This window comes from Anoplolepis gracilipes, chromosome 5 (assembly GCF_047496725.1).
Source record: "Anoplolepis gracilipes chromosome 5, ASM4749672v1, whole genome shotgun sequence".
NCBI lineage: Eukaryota > Metazoa > Arthropoda > Insecta > Hymenoptera > Formicidae > Anoplolepis > Anoplolepis gracilipes.
The window spans coordinates 12,519,422-12,538,690 of NC_132974.1; the positions used below are offsets into that span (position 1 = coordinate 12,519,422).

Genomic DNA, 19,269 nt, shown 5'->3' on the forward strand with positions numbered 1-19,269 from the left:
TCGCGCGAAAGTCTAATGATTTTATTATTCTAATTATTCTAATTATTCTTCCACTTTTTCCGTCATCCTCGTGTGAAATCTCGAGATCCTAAAAGCGACATTCGGTGGCAGTGGGTTAGTGGTCCGTATAACCGATCGTGCCGTAAACTCGCGGTAAGTCCCGGCGCTCTCAGGTGCGAGGTTTCGGCGGGCAAAGACAAATGTTCCACCCTCTTCGGGATAGCGAATTCTATTCCTCCCCCTCCTCGCGTTGGAAAATTACACGTTGCGCGTAACGAGCATTAAAGCCGGTAACATTGTTCACGAGGGATTACAGTTAAAACCATCGCGAGATCCCCTTTTCCGCTGACGACACCGCTGTGGGTTTTCTCGAAAGAAGAGTGTCAGTCGATTTGTTTCGAGATGAATCGACTTCAAAATTTATTATTAACGATAAAGAGATGGAAAGCGAGGGAAATTAGATAGAAAATCCAAGATATTTAAGGAATATCTCAAATGATATATAGTATAAAAATATATGACACATCAGAGATCTCTTCTTATATAAAAGTAGATTTATCAAAAGAGACATAAATGTAAGGAGTGAAATCAAATGAGAAAATAACCAATTAATTTAGAAAGAGGAGAAGGAAAATGAAAAGGAATATTTTGTGCCGTTTCATACCTCGAACGAAGGCGTGAATCATCGTAGGAGTCTGCGGTAGGATTATCCCAGCTTTCACGGAACCGGATATCATTAAAATCGCAGCGAATGCCGCTTCAGTCCAGTGATTGTGAATGTAGAATGGGATGATTTACATGACGTTAAAGTTAATGTAAATCGATCGCATCACCTCCTCGTTCAGGATCGACGTGCTCGTGTAGGTGGTCGAACATTAACCCTTTCTCGTCACACAATATATCTATCAATATGATAAAACGATATGATTAAATTATCTTGAAATATATTAAAAATAATAAAATTCTTTGTGTGTATGTGATATTAATATTAGTAAAATATTTTTGACGATTTATATAAAAAATCATGTTGTTTTAAAACTGTTTGTGTTCTTTAAAATGTTATTTTAAAAGTTTATGTTTTCGAATTTTAAAATATATACATTCTACGTTTTTGGAGCAACATGAAAGAGATCTCTCGTGGAATTGAAGGGAAACGATTCACAGATGCTATCCCTTTTTCCTTCAGTGATATCTGAGCGGGGTCGTCAAAGGCATCATTAGAACGAAAGGGGTTCGCGACACTGCAATATTCTCCCCTTAATCCGTGTACTGGTAGACATTACGTACGATCAAGGGAAAACCGAATTTTCGAGCGGAATCCTATTGAGGATTTGTTCCTTTTCTAGACTACATCGAGATCTCGAAGAAAAATTCTATAAAGTCCGGAAACAGAATTGTATCATTTGACACTCGAGAAGCCGCTTTCAATGGTTACTGAAGATGAAGAGAACATATATTAACTATATGAGGAACAAAAATATATAAGTTACACATCTCTAAATTAATGAAGCAAGAATTGAACATTTTCTTATGTTTATTCTATACATATAATTATTATTATTATGATTTCTAGGTAATTATTTTTGTAAATAAATAGTTGGATATTTATAACATTTGGTTAAAAATTTTCTAAAAGACGAAAATAATACGAGAATAATTTTCGATAAAGAATTCATCGAAAAATTTCATTATTGAAATCTGTTTCGAAAGTAAAACTTTCAAATGAACAGTTTGAAAGCGATAGAGTGATAACCATCGATATTTATATCTTTCGAAACATCATGCGCCTTCATTTCGCGCACTGTTATGCTGCGAACAAGTGAATGCATCGGCTAACTAATATGCATCCCCGTTCGCCCACGTTCGTATCGCGTCGCATTAATTACATGCCTTATTCGCCTCCGACACCTCGGATGGCGGATAAGAAACTTTTCATCGAACCTCGCGGAGGTAGAACGCGTGGGTGTCAGTGGGCGTCTCTCGATAATAAACGTCGTAACTCGAGGAAGAAAAAAATCGACAACCGATCAACCGGTGTGGAAGGAACTTTTTTTTCCTTTCCTCTCGAGAGGCGAGTCCTCACTCGGATTCCTTCCGCACTGGGGATCCTCTTTGCCTCGCGACATCCGAGAAGCCGCCAAAGGGATCCTTAGAGACGACCGAGAGGGACGTGATCCACACCGCTCTCGGATGCACTTCGCCTTTAACCCCACGGTACTAAGATGCCACTCCTGGGACATAAAGTTCGAGGTCTAAGGACACTCCTAAGTTACGTGGGGTGTCTTGGAATTAACGCCACTCCTTTCGAGATATATTGAGAAATCATCCGAGAGGAATGGCAGATAGCTTAATATCTTTTAATATGAGATTCTTGACGATTCATCTTGAAACCGAGCTTTCTTTAACGAAAATTTGAAAAGCGGAATTTCAATTCGGTAGTATTTAAATAGTGAATATTGAAAAGCCTTTGGCGATTTAATCTTTTTTTTTTTTTGCAATTAATTTTAAACAGACTTTGTTTCAACAATCCAACTTAATTGCCTGTCAATCGTTTAGTTACAAATTCTGTGTACGGAGAAATTTTTTTTTCTTTTTTTTATTTTTTGACAAACTCACAGATATTGGCCGAGTCTGTGAAATTTCAAGGTACCAAAGGGGTAATCTATGAACCCGGGGGATGACCTTTCACGGTCTTTATCCGGAAGAAGACGAGACCGGCCAGATATCACTTCCTTTCTTTCTTTCTCTTCCCTCCTCATCTCCGGATTTTCATTCTATGGTGAATCCCGACGATAAAACGCGCGTCGAAATCGGCACGTTCGGCCAGAAATTGGAAGGATTCTCCATCCTGTCGGCCTTCGACACGATGTAGGATTTACCGTCCGAAGGGACTAAGGATCGCGATGGAAAGAACTACGCCGGGAGTTCCTTTCGTTTCGACTCATTTCAGTACGTCAGCTCGTTCACATTCCCTGCGCAAAAACACATTTTCCTAAAATTTTGTTTTTTAAGCTAATAATTGGAAGATAAAAATTAACCAACTTTAGCTTGAATTTTTTTCAAATTTTAAAGCGCTGTGAATGATTGAAAACGATTCAAAATATATAAAACAGCAATAAACATGTATAATAATAATACATATTTTTTACCACACATTTCATATAGAATTTAGACTACGTAAAACAATAAGAATAAAGTTGATATTTTCATATAGAGCGCATTCGCGATCTCAATGATTCAAAAAGTCATCACGAGGTATCGTATAACAAGAGCATATTCAATGCTCTTGTTAGGACGGCGACGATTTTATCTTCGTTTCAGCGGCGAGATGATAAGGGCCGATCGATCTTATAAGGAACTTAGCCAGTGCAGGGAAACGTAACATCGGGGAAAGTTGCCGATGATTCACGTTAAGCACCAAGCTAACTCGAGTTATCCACTTACGCATGAATTAGGCGGGCCCAGCGGGACGCGTTAAGGGGAAAACCGCGCCGAGAAACCGCACACCTTCTCTCGCGCGCCGAAGGGAAAGTTTCTTCGTCTCCTCATCATCGTCGGTCGGAGAAATCTCGTTGCCGGGAACTTTCGGGACTAATCGCTATCTCGCGCCATCCGGTTGTCTGCTATCACTTTTGTCTTCCCTCTGCCTCCCCTCCTCCTCCGACGCTCTTCTCATTCCCCTGTCGTTCCATAGAAATGACTGATTCGTTGTACGTGCCCGACCGGATACATTTCCCTGCCAATTTCGTCATGGACCTCGTCACGTTTTCTCGCAGCCCTTCTTTTTCTTTTATCTCTCCGTAGGGTATGCGAAGGTCGCAGACCTCTCTCCCCTGCGGCAAGATCAGTCCTCTCGAGCTCGGTAATTCAGCTTAAGTAAAAGCTTAATAGAGTTTATTCGATTTTATGAAATATAATATCAGAATATATACACGTTGATACACTTCATTAATAATACATTGATATACTTTATTAATAACATTAATAAATTAATGGATAATGATAAATGGACATTTCGAATATGGATTATTAAAAAGTATTTAAATATGTCAAGTATATTCATGTATTTACACAAAATCTTAATAATTATTAATTAGAATAATTATAAAAAAATATCAGATTTAGATTTAAAATTTAATATTTTATTTGAAGTTTTCGAATTTATTTTGATTGTTATTTCTTTTATCATTCCAAGTATTACTTTAAATAACATATAGTAAAAAAATAATTAGAAACTAAATAAAAAAGCAAGTACATATTTATTTTAGAAACAAATATATGTAGATAATATATTAAGTCATAAAAACAATTGATTTAATTAAACGTAAATAAAAACACATATAAGAGATATCAACCGGAAAAGAAAATGAGTAAAAATGTGTAAAAACAGCATCTGAATATTTCATTATTATACAATGAGAGAAATAATTACTTTTAATAATTATTTAAAATCTGTAATAAGAAAAAAATATTTAAAATATCCATTTTTAATTCGACAAATCAAGTAAATACTTTAAGTAAGATTTTAATTGATATATAAATAAATTATTTATTTTTTTCAGATTAGAATTAAAAAAAAAAGCTATAGCTTAGGCAAATATTTTTTGTTCTATTCTAAATATTATTTTTTATCTACTTTTATTAATCAACTCTTTCTTTTCACAAACTGAGAAATTTGGAAACTCAGAAAATTTTGTATCTTTTATGCAAAAACTCATTCAATTTTCATATAGTTTTCTCTTTGAAAAAAGTAGTTCAAGTATGTGTGTGAAAAATGTCAAAATATTCTCTGCAAAAAAAAAAAAGGTGAAACTACATGCTTCTTGATAAAGAAGCTCGAGAGTTCAACCGCATCGTCATTTCCTTGCTCCTTTTCCGAATTCCTCGAGGCAATTCTCGCGATCGATTCGATCGGGTGAGAGCGGCCGGTTACAAACAAGCACAAGCGACGCGATTGATCGAGTTACGAGGAGCAACGAGAGAGAGAGAGAGGAGGAGGAGGGGGGAGTGGGGGGAGGGTCGACTCGGGAGATCCGCGATCTCGTTTGTTGAGACCCGAAGACGGGGAACGCGAATTCGCTTTTACGCGGAAAAATCTGTGTCATTCGTTTAACGGAGCCGCGCTCCAACATCCGGCTTTGCTTCGTGATTGCAACGCGCGATTCGATTCGCTCCGCGGGCGAATTAATTTTATCCTTCGCTTATCAAGTTGCACGCGCGCTTTAAGACGGTTCTTTCTGGAAGAGCGCTCCCGAAGAAGCTTGACTTTCCAGGAAACGGTGTTGATAGAGAGTAGCTATTCTCTTTCATCTTCTTCTTGCATTCCTCTGATCGTTTCAGAGAAAGCGATTTATTTTGTTCAGATATTAAGAATCTACTTGTTTACATTTTGAGCTTGACAGCGTAGTAATTAGAATCCTTTTTCCAAGAGATTAATACGAATTTGTTTCAACTTAAAGGGAGAAATATATTTTAAATATAACTTTATATTAATAATTACAAACATAAAAATAATAAATTTAAAATATACAGTGGTATCAACATTAGTGTCACTAATCAATATTTGGTTTAATGACCCTTATTCTGATATAAATGTAAATTTTCTATTTTTTTCTTATTCTTGTAAAGTTGCGACTTCGGACTTCTCTATGTTATGAAACTCTGAATATTATATTTAAAAAAAAATAATAAAAAAAACAATTTTTTTTATATAAAAAGAAAAAATGTTTTTTTCAACGTTTGTTTTCTATTAGGAAAAAAAAAAAACGGTTCTTTTACATCTCTATTCATATCAGAATTTTGGATGGAGTGCATCGCGCATCATACATCAGGGAGTACGAATTCGTTTTCGATCGCGTTGCGAAGGAACGTCACAACCGGTCGGTATCCGTTTCATTGATCGTACGTTCCGGCACGTTAGTTTGCCAAAATTCAGCCGTCCAGGCAGCTCGTCATCGTGCTCGATCGTCGTTTGATACGTCCAGCATGGAAATTGTCACGACTACGGCGAACCGGCATGTGCTTAACAGAGCTTAACGGAGCTTACGGCCGGTCTCTCAAAGGCCCTGATACCGCGAAAACGTATTGCTTCCGCGGAAATGTTAAAAGCGCATTTAGCACACGTTGCGATTTTCGTTCGTTACCTGCTCAGTGGTTGCGATACTTTTTGCGTAACTTTCTTTATCACTCGAGTATACGAGGCGCCTAATAAAATAGCATGTGCTTTTTCGAAAAATATGCAATCATCATTACGATGATATATATCGTATATATTTGTAGATAAAAAGAGAAAATTGTGCTAATAGAAGGAAGCTATATATAAGTTGACGGAAAAAATGATATATATCTAATTAATTAATTTTTATAAATACAGTGCTATTTTACTATTTAATGAGATGATTAAAATATGATGGCTAATTTTGAGATCGTTGATTATATTGTCAATGATTATATAATTTAAAATAAATAAAATATTTATTACAAATTGAGATCTAAATTGTTAATGTCTCAAAAATTTATTCAACTCAATATAAGTGAGGTAATATATGTAAAGTTAGATTTATAAAATGTAACGAATGAGGCATTCTGTGTCGTTAAGATACGCGTATGTCGATCGTGATCCGGCGTGATTGAATCGTTGATTGCGCGAGGGCTCGTAACGAATCGTTATACACAACGTGGACACACGAATTCTCTCCTACCCTCGCACGTTTCGAGGGTAACGCATGCAAATTTCTAGACAAATGCGTAATTAGCGTGTCTGAACTGTTCTGAACCAGTTACGGTGAAATGCGAATCGGTAGGAAAAGAAGGACGGAAAAAAAAAAAAAAAAGAAACACGCAAATAAAATAGCGTAGAAGAAAATTTACGTTCCTGTTTAAGTCGAGAATATTTTTTTTTATAAAAAATACATTAGTTGACATTTCAAACAATTAACCGCGTCTGAGAATGAGACTTTAAATACTCGGAATGATATATGGGATGATGACGACGCTGTCAAAAACGAGTTAGATAAAAGACAGAGAATATAGAGAGAAATATCAGAGGCGTAGCAAGAGAAAGAAAAGAGAGAGAGAGAGAGAGAGAGAGAGAGGGAGAGAGTTAAATGAACGAGATGATTTTCGATTCAGCTAGCAGACATTCCACCAGCCCTTTCCCTACGCACGTCTATCTGTCTCGCAGTCTCATCTCCAGCTATTGTTGTTCCTCTCCCTCCCCCTTCCCTCCCGCCGCGGTTTATGCTAATGCCGTGCCACTGAATTTAACGTCTCGCGTGTACGCTCGTTTGCGTTCCGTGCGTCACATGCGGATACGCCCACGTACGTATCAACTCCGCAGGGGTCGCTTGCAATTGAACGCAGAGTGAATATCTGCGAATCAATAATATATTATGGCAATTATAATTGCAGTAGGATATCGTCAGACATTATTGTTATATTAGAATCATTGTGTTTAACAGCGAGAGTATAATCGTCGTTATTACGGCATTAAGGAGGAATGTTTAATGTGCAACGTAAATTTAAAGTTATACATATCGTTGTTCTGCTCTTGCATAATGCTCTTTCTACTTCACATCTCTGTTTACCTTTATCTGTTTTAATGTCTTATTATCGCACTTGCAGTTTCGCACGTGTGTTGTATATCACGTTCTTCATATCCTCGTATCTTTTCATACAAAAAGAGGGAGAAAGAGAGAGAGAGAGAGAGAGAGAGAGAGAGAGAGAGAGAGAGAGAGAGAGAACGCAGTGTTTTTCACGCTCTTTCTATCTCTGACGAGATAATCGGTGTTCTTTCAGATATTGTTTTGCTAACAAGCACATTATGAGTAGTGAAACAAAAGCATAATCTATAGAACGCATCGCGCGTCTCTCCCCCAATGTACCTATCCGATGTATTATTCGCACGCGTACACACACATGCACACACGTACGCGAAATATACCCCCGGTAACATAATATGTATGTATGTTTCTCTGTGCACTCGGGCCGCGAGATCGCATTACGCGATATCGATTGCATCCAGTCGAACCGAAGGGAATCTTCTTTCTCTACTTCTCCCTTTCAGTCTCCCCTTTCTCATCCCCTTTCTCCTCCTTTCTGCGTCCTCGCTCCTTTTTTTTTTTTTTTTTTTTTTTTTTGTCATGCACCGTCGAGCTTCGTTAACGACCGCGACGTTAATTAATCGGAGCGTCGCCAAATCGAGATGCTAGACAAATCAGAGGATCCGAAACTCGCAAAGCAGAGGGGGTACCCTTAGGGTCCGCCAATAAGATCGGTCTCTAGATATCGTTGCGACGCTACATTCACCCCGGGTAGTCGATTACGATAACAATTGTACGTAGAAGCTTCCGAAGAACGTTGCTCGAAAATCTGAGAGATAATCCTCCCTGGATTCTTAACAAGCCCTTTATCTTTTAGATATTAATTTTTATAATAATGTGTATAAGTTTAATATATTTTCTTTCTTAAACCACGATCTAATCAAAGTTTTATTTTAATTAAGTTTTTCAATTAAATTCTTATTCTCGAACGCTTTGTTCGACAGACTAGTAGTCTCCTTTAACGAGAGTAATAAGGGGAACTCGAAATTAATCAGAGGTACGTCACGTTTCACGCTACGGTGAGACATTTTTACATTTGCGTGAGCTTACTGCGAATGTGAAATTCCGGCGGATGGGATCGATGCGCGCGCGATGAACGAATTGTCGGAAACATTCTTTCTTTCTTTCTTTTTTTTTTCCTTTTTTTCTTTTGTGACAGACAATTTCAACGAGAGCAGATGACGTCTATCCAATAATACACACATCGCCTAGCTGGACCGGAGCGCGATAGGCAACCGGGGCGGCGTCGAAGAACAGTAGTTGCTCACCGATCCATAAACAATCTCGCGATATTATCGCTTCCTCGTTCTCGTGCACGAGAGTGAATCCTCGATCGGCGATCGATCGTCCCACGTAGTTATGCATGCGTGTGTGTGTGTGTGTACGTGTGAGTACATCAAACAGACACCGTTTAATTGATATATCGCTGTCCGATCGGAGAACGCTTTCTCTCAACTTGATCTGATATTGCGCTATCAGAAATATACGCGCGATATACACAGCGTAACAAATTTTGCAAATAGTCAAACGCATGGGGAATCACTTACATTACATTATTTTCGCGAGTGTAGAGAGAATAAAGAAGCAAAAGTTTCTCTCGGTCGTCGAGATTACGGAGTATCACCACCGTGTAATGTCAAAATTTTTCTTGGAAAGAAAGAAAGAAAGTATGATGGAAGATATCAATTTTTTGTGAAATATATTATTTTTAACATTATCTTTTAAATTTTATTAAAATATTGATTTTGTAAAAAAATGTGTAATGTATATTCTTTCCATAGATTCTCAAAATCCTGCAAATATAATTCTGTGTGAAATTATTCACTATGGAAAAAAAAATTTGTAATTAGATATTCTATGCAATATGTAAGGTTGCAAGATGCGTGCTCATCATCGCGATCCCTATCCCGTATCCCTCCGTAATCAGGGAACTTTCACCCTCTCTCTTACGACGCAGTTCCGTTCGATTACGATCGTTGTTACGTTCATTGCGCAACGCGCACGCGGCTTTCCACGAGAAACCCATTAATTGGATCTGGTGTCGGGTTACCCGGCTTCAATTCGCCCGATGTTCCACTGCGTGAATCCGGAAGCTCGTATGCGCCGCCTATACTCGGTGGTATCGCTCTTTCGCGTCTACGAATGAAATCGCACTTGCAACAGAATCGCAGAAAATTCGACGACAAAAATCCTTGGACGAAATTCTTAAAAATCAATCGCGTGTTTCACCACTTTCGTAAAATTTATTTTCCATATTAAATAGACTTACTTAAAAAAAAAAAAAAATTGCATAAAGATCTATATTTCAATCTTAAAAAAAATTTACTACAATGAGTGATAAATTTAATTGTGATAAAAATCTGTGTGAGATAAATTATTTGATAATTGCTGTTTTATTTCGTCTCACCAATTACGCGATTTATCAGAAGTATGTCTCGATTACTCGTTCGTCGTCCTATATTTTGCCATGGATACAAAACGTCAAATCGCATGCAGCTCTGCAATCACATTGTGTACTAACTGTCTCTTTCTCTCTCCCTCTTTCTTTCTCTCGCTGTTATTACAACAAGGTAATATTCGATTTCTTTTTCATCACTCTTCGCATTACACATAGTCTCTCCACTCTCGATTTTCGAGAAATTTCCAGAATTCTCTTGTTGCTTCCTCGTTTCTTCTAAAGTCTCTCGTCTTTCTGGTGAAAAATACATTATCGCATGCTATCGGTATCTACTTTTCGAATTCTGCCGCGCCATGAAAATGGACTAAGAAGAAGATGAAGAGAAGTGATCACTTTTAGAGAAAAAGGGGGGGGATTCTCTTACTGACGCTAGTCTCTCAGCTGAATCCATTAGCTGGCGCCATTAATATCCTGATAATGATGAGCGATGAGCCACCCTGCGAAGGACGAGGCAGATCAGAAGAAGACAAGCTGCTTTCAAATGATGCAAGAGTGAAAGAGAAAAGGAAGGAAATAGCAAATGAAAAGGGGAAAGCTGAGTAGACAGATAGATAGATCGATAGATAGATAAATGGATAGATGCACGTTGCATTATAAAGGACCTATAGAACAAAAGGGGAGAAAGAGAGAATTTTCTATTTTAGAAGAGAAAATAATAGTTTTAATAGAGAAAAATAAAATAAAATTAGTAATTAATAATTTTTTTATTGAGAATAAATCATCCTGCTCAGAATTATAGTTAATGTTTTCCTTTTATCAAAATGATCAAAGTGGTTTAAAATTCGATAAATCAAAATATGATTCAGAGAGCAACGTGTTAAGATGGTATTTTTATATGAAAGCGTGAAAAATATACGAACGGAGAAATTTCAATATTATTTTAAAATTTGATTCTCATTTAAACTTAGAAAAAGAAAGAAATAAATGAAAGAAGAGAGCGTGATATAGACAAAGAGCAGCCTAGACACATTTTTCTCACGTATATAGGCAGCACGTGTATTACATGCGTGCCTGCGAAAGCTTTGATAAATGCTGCTTTCCTTGGCTCGCTGCCAGGTAACACGCCAAACAATGTATCTCATCGCTCGTGTATTCCTCATCGCTTTTCACGAGACGAGACGCGTTCATCGAGGTGTATTAAAGGAAGACCTTTACATTCGATAAATACGTGTATTGATCAGCGATGATTAAAAACGCGTTACTCTCCTACCGAACATTATGACGATTTTCGATTTCGAATTTTATGGCGATTTTATTTAATGTTGCAAGGATTGCCAGAAATATTCCGATTTTTTTCCTTTTTCAGGTGTATTAAAAAGAATCTTGTCAGAGATAAATTGAAAAAGCTTTTCCATGTAATCTTAATACCGAATATTGATTTTTAAGTAGACAGAAATTTTTATCGCCACTTTGCATTTAATTGATGATCGAATTCTTTGCAGAAAGCGTGCAAATTACTTGTCAACTGAGTACAAAGGGTCAAACTTAGCTTGATTTTCATCACGTGACTCATTCATTTATCACTCATTGTCAGCCGAACAATGAAATGTATTCATATTGTCCTGTGAATTCTGGCATTATACGTATAAGTTCCATGTGGATTTTACAGAATTGTAGTTCGAGCAAAGCGTTCCCAAGGACGAGATATTTCTTTCGCGAAGACAAAAATTTACCTTCACATGGCCTTCGATAAATATTATCTTTTTCGTCTAATATATCAAAACAAGGTACAGTTTAATCTGACCCCATACTGCGCGTTGCTCTTTTAAAAACAGACGACATGCTATCAATGCGTATTTAAACTTTAACTCTTTGCCTAACCATCAGACAGCCTTTCTGAAGCTCTTTCAAAATCAGGTAAATGAATTTCGTTTTCACAATGCTACTCGATCGATACGACGAGAAGTCAACAATGGAAATGACGACGGGATTCGATATGAGGCTGAACGGAAGTGTATATCCTTTCTCGCGCTCCGGGAGTCCTGTCACTCCTTCGGGAAAATCACTTTCCCTTTTTCGCAGGCAACCCACGTAACTTGCTGAGAAGCGAAAGAAATCGTGCCATTGCCTTCTCTTGACTTCGTCATACTTGGCACGTGTGTCCGGGCACTTCCCGGCGCACCTACGTGCCTCTTATGAAGAATCCTGCCACAATTGTGAAGGGTCGGGGGGAGGTAGAGATTCCGATACGAATTTCCGGCGTTCCGACAACGTCGCCGCCATCGCCGATATCGCCAGTTGGAGAAACGAGGAATTTCGGCCACAAAATTCCTCGCACCTTTTACCCCGCAGAGACGTAAATAAGGATCCGGAGGTATTTCTCATCCTTATCGATATGAGAGATCCATATCGATTCTCGGATTTTTTGCAACCCAATTCATTCCCGTAATCGTCTCGAGAGAGATTATTGATGAATCCGAAGAGTTCGAAGTCATGTCTTAGCTTTAGGAAATCTTCTTATGGGAAATATGCGCAATTCATTATTTAAATGTTAATTCCTCACGAAACTATGGTGAATCAATTTTTTAGTTGTTGCTAGATAATTCCGTTTTACGAAAGTTATTTATTTTTTAATATTTTCTTATTACATATATTATTTTATTGTATATATAATTTTATTTTAGTTACTCGCATTTTTCCAAATTTTTAAGAAATATTCTTTTTCTTCCTGTGTAAAAGAATAATTTATTCTTTTAAAGTTAAATACATTGACTACCGTTACAGACTACGTGACAGTTACGTGACTAACTTCAACTATTTAAGTTTATATTAAACTGTCAAGTTTTTCCACTACAAATACCGTAAAATAGCTTGCGTTAACTTACTCCAAAGCTTTCTAGCAACCGCTTACTATACAAAACCTTCTAACAACCATTATACAGTACTTGAGCAGTAGCTATAAAGCAATAGCTGACAAGCATATTTCAATAAAAGCCTTCGCATTTTTATTCATTTATAAATATTAAGTCTATATTTAATCTTGATATTTTTATTAGAAACAAAGGCGATAAATATATACTAGAAATAGGAGCAAAGATATGCGCAAATTTGCAATTTGACATGCAAACAAAGTAGTTAACACACAGTGTTTCTCTTTACGTTTGATGCAAAAGCACGTCTTCATGGCGGCGATGGAAGCACAAAGCTGCGCGCTGTCTCGATTCAATCTTTCGGAATGAACGAACGGAGCCGTTTCCACGGCGATTAATTCGCCTCTTCCGGTATTATCGCGCCCGCAGCGGCGTAATAACACGTCACGGTATCGTGTAATATTACCACAAAACGCCATAGCGCGTTATACAATTCTCTTCCGCGAGAAAATGAGGAAATTTATACTCCCGATCTTTCTCTTTCTCTCTCGCTCTTAATATCGGTCACCGGCAAACCGGTCCCTTCAAAGCGGGCTGAGATGACGAAATCCGTTTCGTGAACATACAGTAGGAGTTTAATTTGCAAATTAATTCAACGAATTATTGGAATATGTTGGCGACATGGAATAAATTGTAAGAAGTTGGTTCGTACACTTGTTCTCGTAATTTTTAATGATTATGAGATAAACTGCATGTGTGTAAAAATTTAAATAGTAGGTATCTGAATAAATTTGCACTTGCCGTAGTAATGAAAGATTTAACAAACTATATTTGATAGATTGAATCTAAAAGTAAGTTGCGTTAGATTTTTAATACATATGCGGTGATAAAAACAATATATATACAAGACATATGCAGAAAAGTATACTTTCTAAAAAAAGTAAAAAGACACACCAATTACATAAGAAAATATTTATATTTATGCAACAACAACAAAATTAAAAGAAAAAATTTATAAAATGTTGATATATTAAAAATCTACTACTTTATACATTTAATGTTTTTTAAAATAAAAAATTATATTTTAAACTTATGGCGATTATGAATATCTGTACTATGTGTCTAAGATATTTGAAAAAAGATATTCGACTGGATATAGTCGTAAAAAATTATTTTTACAATTCGTTTACATAAGCATCGTAAAATAAGTCTTTGATTTATCTTAACCAAATTTTAATTATCTCTTTCCAGATGATCGACGCTTCTTATCATACAAATCCATCGCTGCAAAGCACTGCCCTGATCATCACCTGCGCGGTAGTTCTATTACTGATGGCCGCGATTGTGTCCGTCGTCTTCTGGAAGTAAGTAAATTCCTTTCTCTTATCACGTTTTCCGTTTTCCGAACTCACACGTAATATCGCACGGTATCTCTGACAAGGTACGCAAAAATCCTACGAGTTCGGTCGGTGGTCGCCTTCCTCAATAAAGCGTCAGTTTCATTCGCGCCGGGACGTCGTCGTCTCGAGGTCGAAAAGTTGTTCAGATTGTAACCGTATTTCACGGGTTCGAGAGAGAGAGAGAGAGAGAGAGAAAAAGAGACCGTTCGAGGATCCTTAGAACCCGAGGGAAGACAATGGAACGACCACATGGGGAGGGTTAAAAAGGACGACGAGTGGCGGAGGAAGGAGGAGGGTAAAGGGCGGGATCTTGCAGGTTACGAAAGAGCGTCACCGATCGCTCCTAAATTAGCTAAAAATAGAGCAAGGACGAGGAAGCGAGATGCTTTGGGGCCAAGTAGCGTGTTTCCGACAGTCCCGTTTATTCTTCGTCCTACGACGATGATCTACGGTGCGGTAGTCCGCACCGAGGGGAGCTCTTTTGCTCTACATGGAATACATTACTTTGCAAAATAGTCGCTGAATAAGGCGTTTGCACACAATATATAGTAGCTTTATTTAAATGTATATATATATTTTCGAAAACTTTCTAAAGTCTCTTTTTTCTTCAAGATTTATTTGTTCTTTTAAATTAGTCACGTAACTGTAATTTGTAACTGTAGTCTGTAACGTAACCTATAGTAGTCCGTAACGGTAGTTGGTGTATTTAAATGTCCAATAATAAATCACTCTCCTAAAAAGAAAACAAATCTTTGAAATTTGGAAAAATGAGAGTAAAGATTAAAATAAAATTTATCTGACAAAAGATATCTAAAAATAAATAACTTTTTTGCGAACAGAATTAGTTTAAAAGAGAGTACTTTTCAATAATAGTTACATATATTTAACAGATTTATGCTAGTAATTTTATACACGAGTTTTTACGATGCGATTAAATGACTTTTTATCGTAATTTTCAAGATGGTAGCGAGCGAAACGATCGTAAGAGAGTGGTGCTCTCGAGCACATATTCTAAATTACCCGAATATAGAGCACCCGAAGACGCGACGAGAAGGCCTGCCACTTTAATTAATACCTAACCGTGTTCCCGACAGCTTGTGGCTCTGGTTCCCATATCGCGTACCGAGATCTAGGTCGTGGTGCTCGAGATTAGATGATGACTTTGTAATTAACGAGCAGGATGCCATCTTGACGATGCCGCGGAAAAAAGGCTGCACGTAATACAATAATTAGCGAGGATAACTTTACAGAAAAATACATATGTGCGCTCGCAAAATCCATTATTTTTCTGCATTTAAAATTTTTACCCGTGTCATTTTGATTTGCGAGCGACGGGAAAGGAAATAGGGCGACGTCGTTATACTAATGGGCTATAAATTAGGCAAAAACGATACCTCCGGTTTCACGACCACAACCAACCAGGACATTGGGCTTTTGCTCGAGTGCTGATCTCGCAAGCAACTGTAATAATTCATCTCTAACAGCGGTCTATCCGCAATTTTTCAAGCATTCTTTCGAAATTTCAAAAACTCCCGTTCAACAATTCCAGTTCCGCTCTATTTCGGCCACAGTGTCCCATTCTTCTAATCCATTCTTCTAATTTTTAGAAAAATTTCAGGGTTACTCGCACATATTTTTTCCATCTGTCCCATGCGTCATGACGAACGTAACGGCTCGTAAATTTGTAAAATTCAAACAAAAAGTGATCTCAATAGCGTCTTCGACCTTTGCTTAACGGGTCGACGGGGGGGGGGGGGGAGAGAGGGAGACGATACGCCTAATTGACATTCAGACGAATCCGTAAATTACGCAGAAATATAGGTCGTTCTAGAAATGGGCGTGCGCCCAGGCGCAGTTACGTTCCGTCGACAGCGGAACAGGGCACCGGTAATTTGTGACACGGTAGCTCATGCTAGGTTAGCATGGTTCGTGAATCCGCGGTACACGGGAAAGTACATTTACCGGGCAGCTTACTTGGGAGATTTACGGACGCAGTCGCGGGCTCGTTGGTTTTCGCTCTTGTCGCGCGTTGAATTGGACGCGCGGTAAAAAATGGAACGACTCGATAAGACGAATAGGAGACCCACGTGAAGAAGTTCGACAATTCGATACACTTTCGTGTACAACATTTTGAACGTCTTTCCAGAAGAGATCTGCAAATTTCTCGTTAAATCAATAATCAATCTCTTACGCTTTTAGTGGATTTTCAACAAATCTTATTCGATTTTATGAAAAGGAAAAATGTAAAACATGCAGTAAATAATTTTTTTACTTGAAAGTAACACGCGCGGTATACTTTCAGCGGTATGAAAATTTATGATTTTTAGAAATTTGTTTTAAAAAATATAAAAATTGACCTTTTTAACATGCTTTTTTACATGTTTTTATGGATTAAACAATATCTCAGTATTTTTAAATTTTTTATATTTTCTTCTTGTTTTGTTCAAGAAAAGTCTCTGAATATAGCATGTTCAAAAATGCATGGTTTGACAATGTGACATGCTGCTCCTCGTGTAATTGAAATGAAAAAACTCTGTCTTTATTCTCTAAGACATTTTTTTGGGATGCTAAACTTAATTTCATTAGAAAAAAAACTGAAAAACAACAGAGTGTCATTTTAAAATTAGATATTTTATTTTTGCTGAAATTTTTCCATTAAACGTCAAAAAATATTAAATATTATTTTTTTAAATTCTAATTAAGGGTTCAGTATCCGAAAAATTCTACGGAATAAAACTAGACCGAGTTTTTTCATTTCAAACAATTATACGCGGAGCAACACGTCGTTTTTGAAGCGCAGTGTTTAAACATCAATAAAAACATATATGTAAAATTCTAAAAAGATCAACTTTTAATATTTTTCAAGAAAAAAATTCCTGAGGATCAATTTTTAATACTGTTAAAATGTAAACTCTTTTTTTAGATTCTTAAGAAAAGAATAAAAATAAAGATACGCAAAGAGATATTAACTAAATATAGTGTAACGTGGGAATCTGCTGTACTTGTTCAAAGATTTCCATCCAATCACATCGATTAATATTTGCCTCACTCTAATCTTCAAATACACTGTCTCTCGTCTGGCACAATTGATTTCATCCGACTATCCGAGTCATATAATCTCCAAATCACTCGACGGACTATCAACTTGCGATTAACCCGCCGCTAATGTGAGCAGCGTCTCTCCGTCCTATCTAATGATCGATCGATGATCGATGGACATGGAGCCAGAAATCGCTGGTCGAGAGGGCGATTTTCTGCACAGTGCCTAGCATTCAATCGATACGATTTTATGGCGATGGTCATCAAAGACTTTACTCACCGCGACAACGACAGCCCTGTTTTCGCACTTTTATCGTTTATGCTCGACCATTATTGACGACCATACCGCTAATACATATCTCAAGTGTTACCAGTGTCCACATATTCGCGTTCTTTATGGGTGGTATCGTAATCTCCTAACATAAAAAGTCCCGAGTAGTGGACTCTTGTAAATCCAACAACGAATAAAGCCCGATTGTAACAAAATTACATGTCTGGTAGAAAAATTAAAATATCTCTTTATGATTAAAAATATTACTGACGTAATTACCAGAAAATAGAATCGTAGATTATGAATTATATTTTATTTATAAAATTTCAACTTTGATATTTTAAAAAGATACTCGTAAAATATACACGTAAAGAAGTATGACACATTTTTATTTTTAAAAATAGAAATATTTTATTAAGATTTGACAGAAACGGAAATCAAATAATAATAAAAATCTTCTTTTTAAAAAAAAATTTTTCAATTAATTAACAATACAGCATTGAATCGCCGAGCAAATTTATAAGCAACTGCTGTAAACTCTGCAAATTCCCGTTATAAAGGTCTTTCGCTAAAGTTTCTTCGCCGTTCGGGATACAATCGTGACTCTGTTTTCTCATTCATCGTAATGACTGTGGTCCATTATCGAGCGTGACGTCTCGAGTGTGACGTTTCGCGGCTCATTACTTTGTGAGTGGCATCGGCCTCCTTTTTCCGACATTACTGCTCGTCGTTTCGCGATTCCTCTTCGTATTCGTTAATTTTCTATATACATGTATTTCTTCATGTTTTATCCACAGAATAAACTGTATTTTAAAGCGACCTGAAGACTGAAAGCAAAATTATCAACTTGGGAGTCAGATCGCAGTTTCTTTTATGAAAAAATCTTTATTATATTTGAAGTTTATGTATATAAGATAAACTTTTCAATAGAAGTTATTTAATTGTTGACTTTTTTCATATTAAGTTATTTTTTTTTTACATATAAATACGCAGAAATATATAAATAATTCTATAAATTGTAATTCTATAAATAAGAATGAGGAGAGTTTTCGTAGAAGAAAGGCTTGTTGTATAATATTTTATTAACATTTTAATATCGAATAATTTGGAGGCTGCAAATCTAGATTCTCGCCATAAGAGTCAATGACTCTTTAGTTCTATACGGCATTTTGCGCACACAATCAGAACGCGAAGAGAACCGACACGGACGCGCGTAGTTTGTATGCTAATCAGAATCATGTTCCTTCCCATCCTCACCACTGTTCTCATCCGCCATTGCAGGCTCTAACTATCGTCAATTCTATTTTCTATCGCATCTTAGCTCCGCGCATTCGCACCCTTGTTCACGTTTAGATCCGAATGTGGCTGTCCGATTCAGAGTTTTATTTAATGTACCGAGATCTCATTCGATGTAATGGAGAAACGAAAAACGAATGGCCACATTTACCACTAAGTATATCGTACAAACACCAGCCCCATTCTCGTACTTACGTTGTGGATTTAACGTTAAAATGTCCTTGTTCCATTTAACCAGATTATTCCTTTATTATGACAAAATTAATAATCATCATAAAATTACATGAAAAGAAAATTATCATATTTAATGATTCAATGCACTAAAAATTATTATTTAAGATATTATTTAATAATATATATATATATATATATATATATATATATATATATATAT

At 36.8% G+C, this 19,269-nt stretch overlaps 2 protein-coding genes across 6 annotated transcripts in view; one reads left to right on the forward strand and one right to left on the reverse strand.

Moving 5' to 3' along the window:
• The window catches only part of Pxb (putative Hedgehog signaling attenuator pxb), a 367,940-nt gene that overhangs the window by 304,401 nt on the left and 44,270 nt on the right, over window positions 1-19,269 (forward strand). For all 5 annotated transcript variants that reach the window (XM_072892946.1, XM_072892947.1, XM_072892944.1 and 2 more), the window contains one exon: window positions 14,121-14,233. In XM_072892946.1, the coding sequence (XP_072749047.1) occupies window positions 14,121-14,233 (113 nt within the window). The remainder of the gene's footprint in view (window positions 1-14,120; window positions 14,234-19,269) is intronic.
• Window positions 1-19,269, reverse strand: part of LOC140666124 (uncharacterized) — a 147,298-nt gene that overhangs the window by 41,730 nt on the left and 86,299 nt on the right. The gene's annotated exons all lie outside the window — the stretch shown is intronic.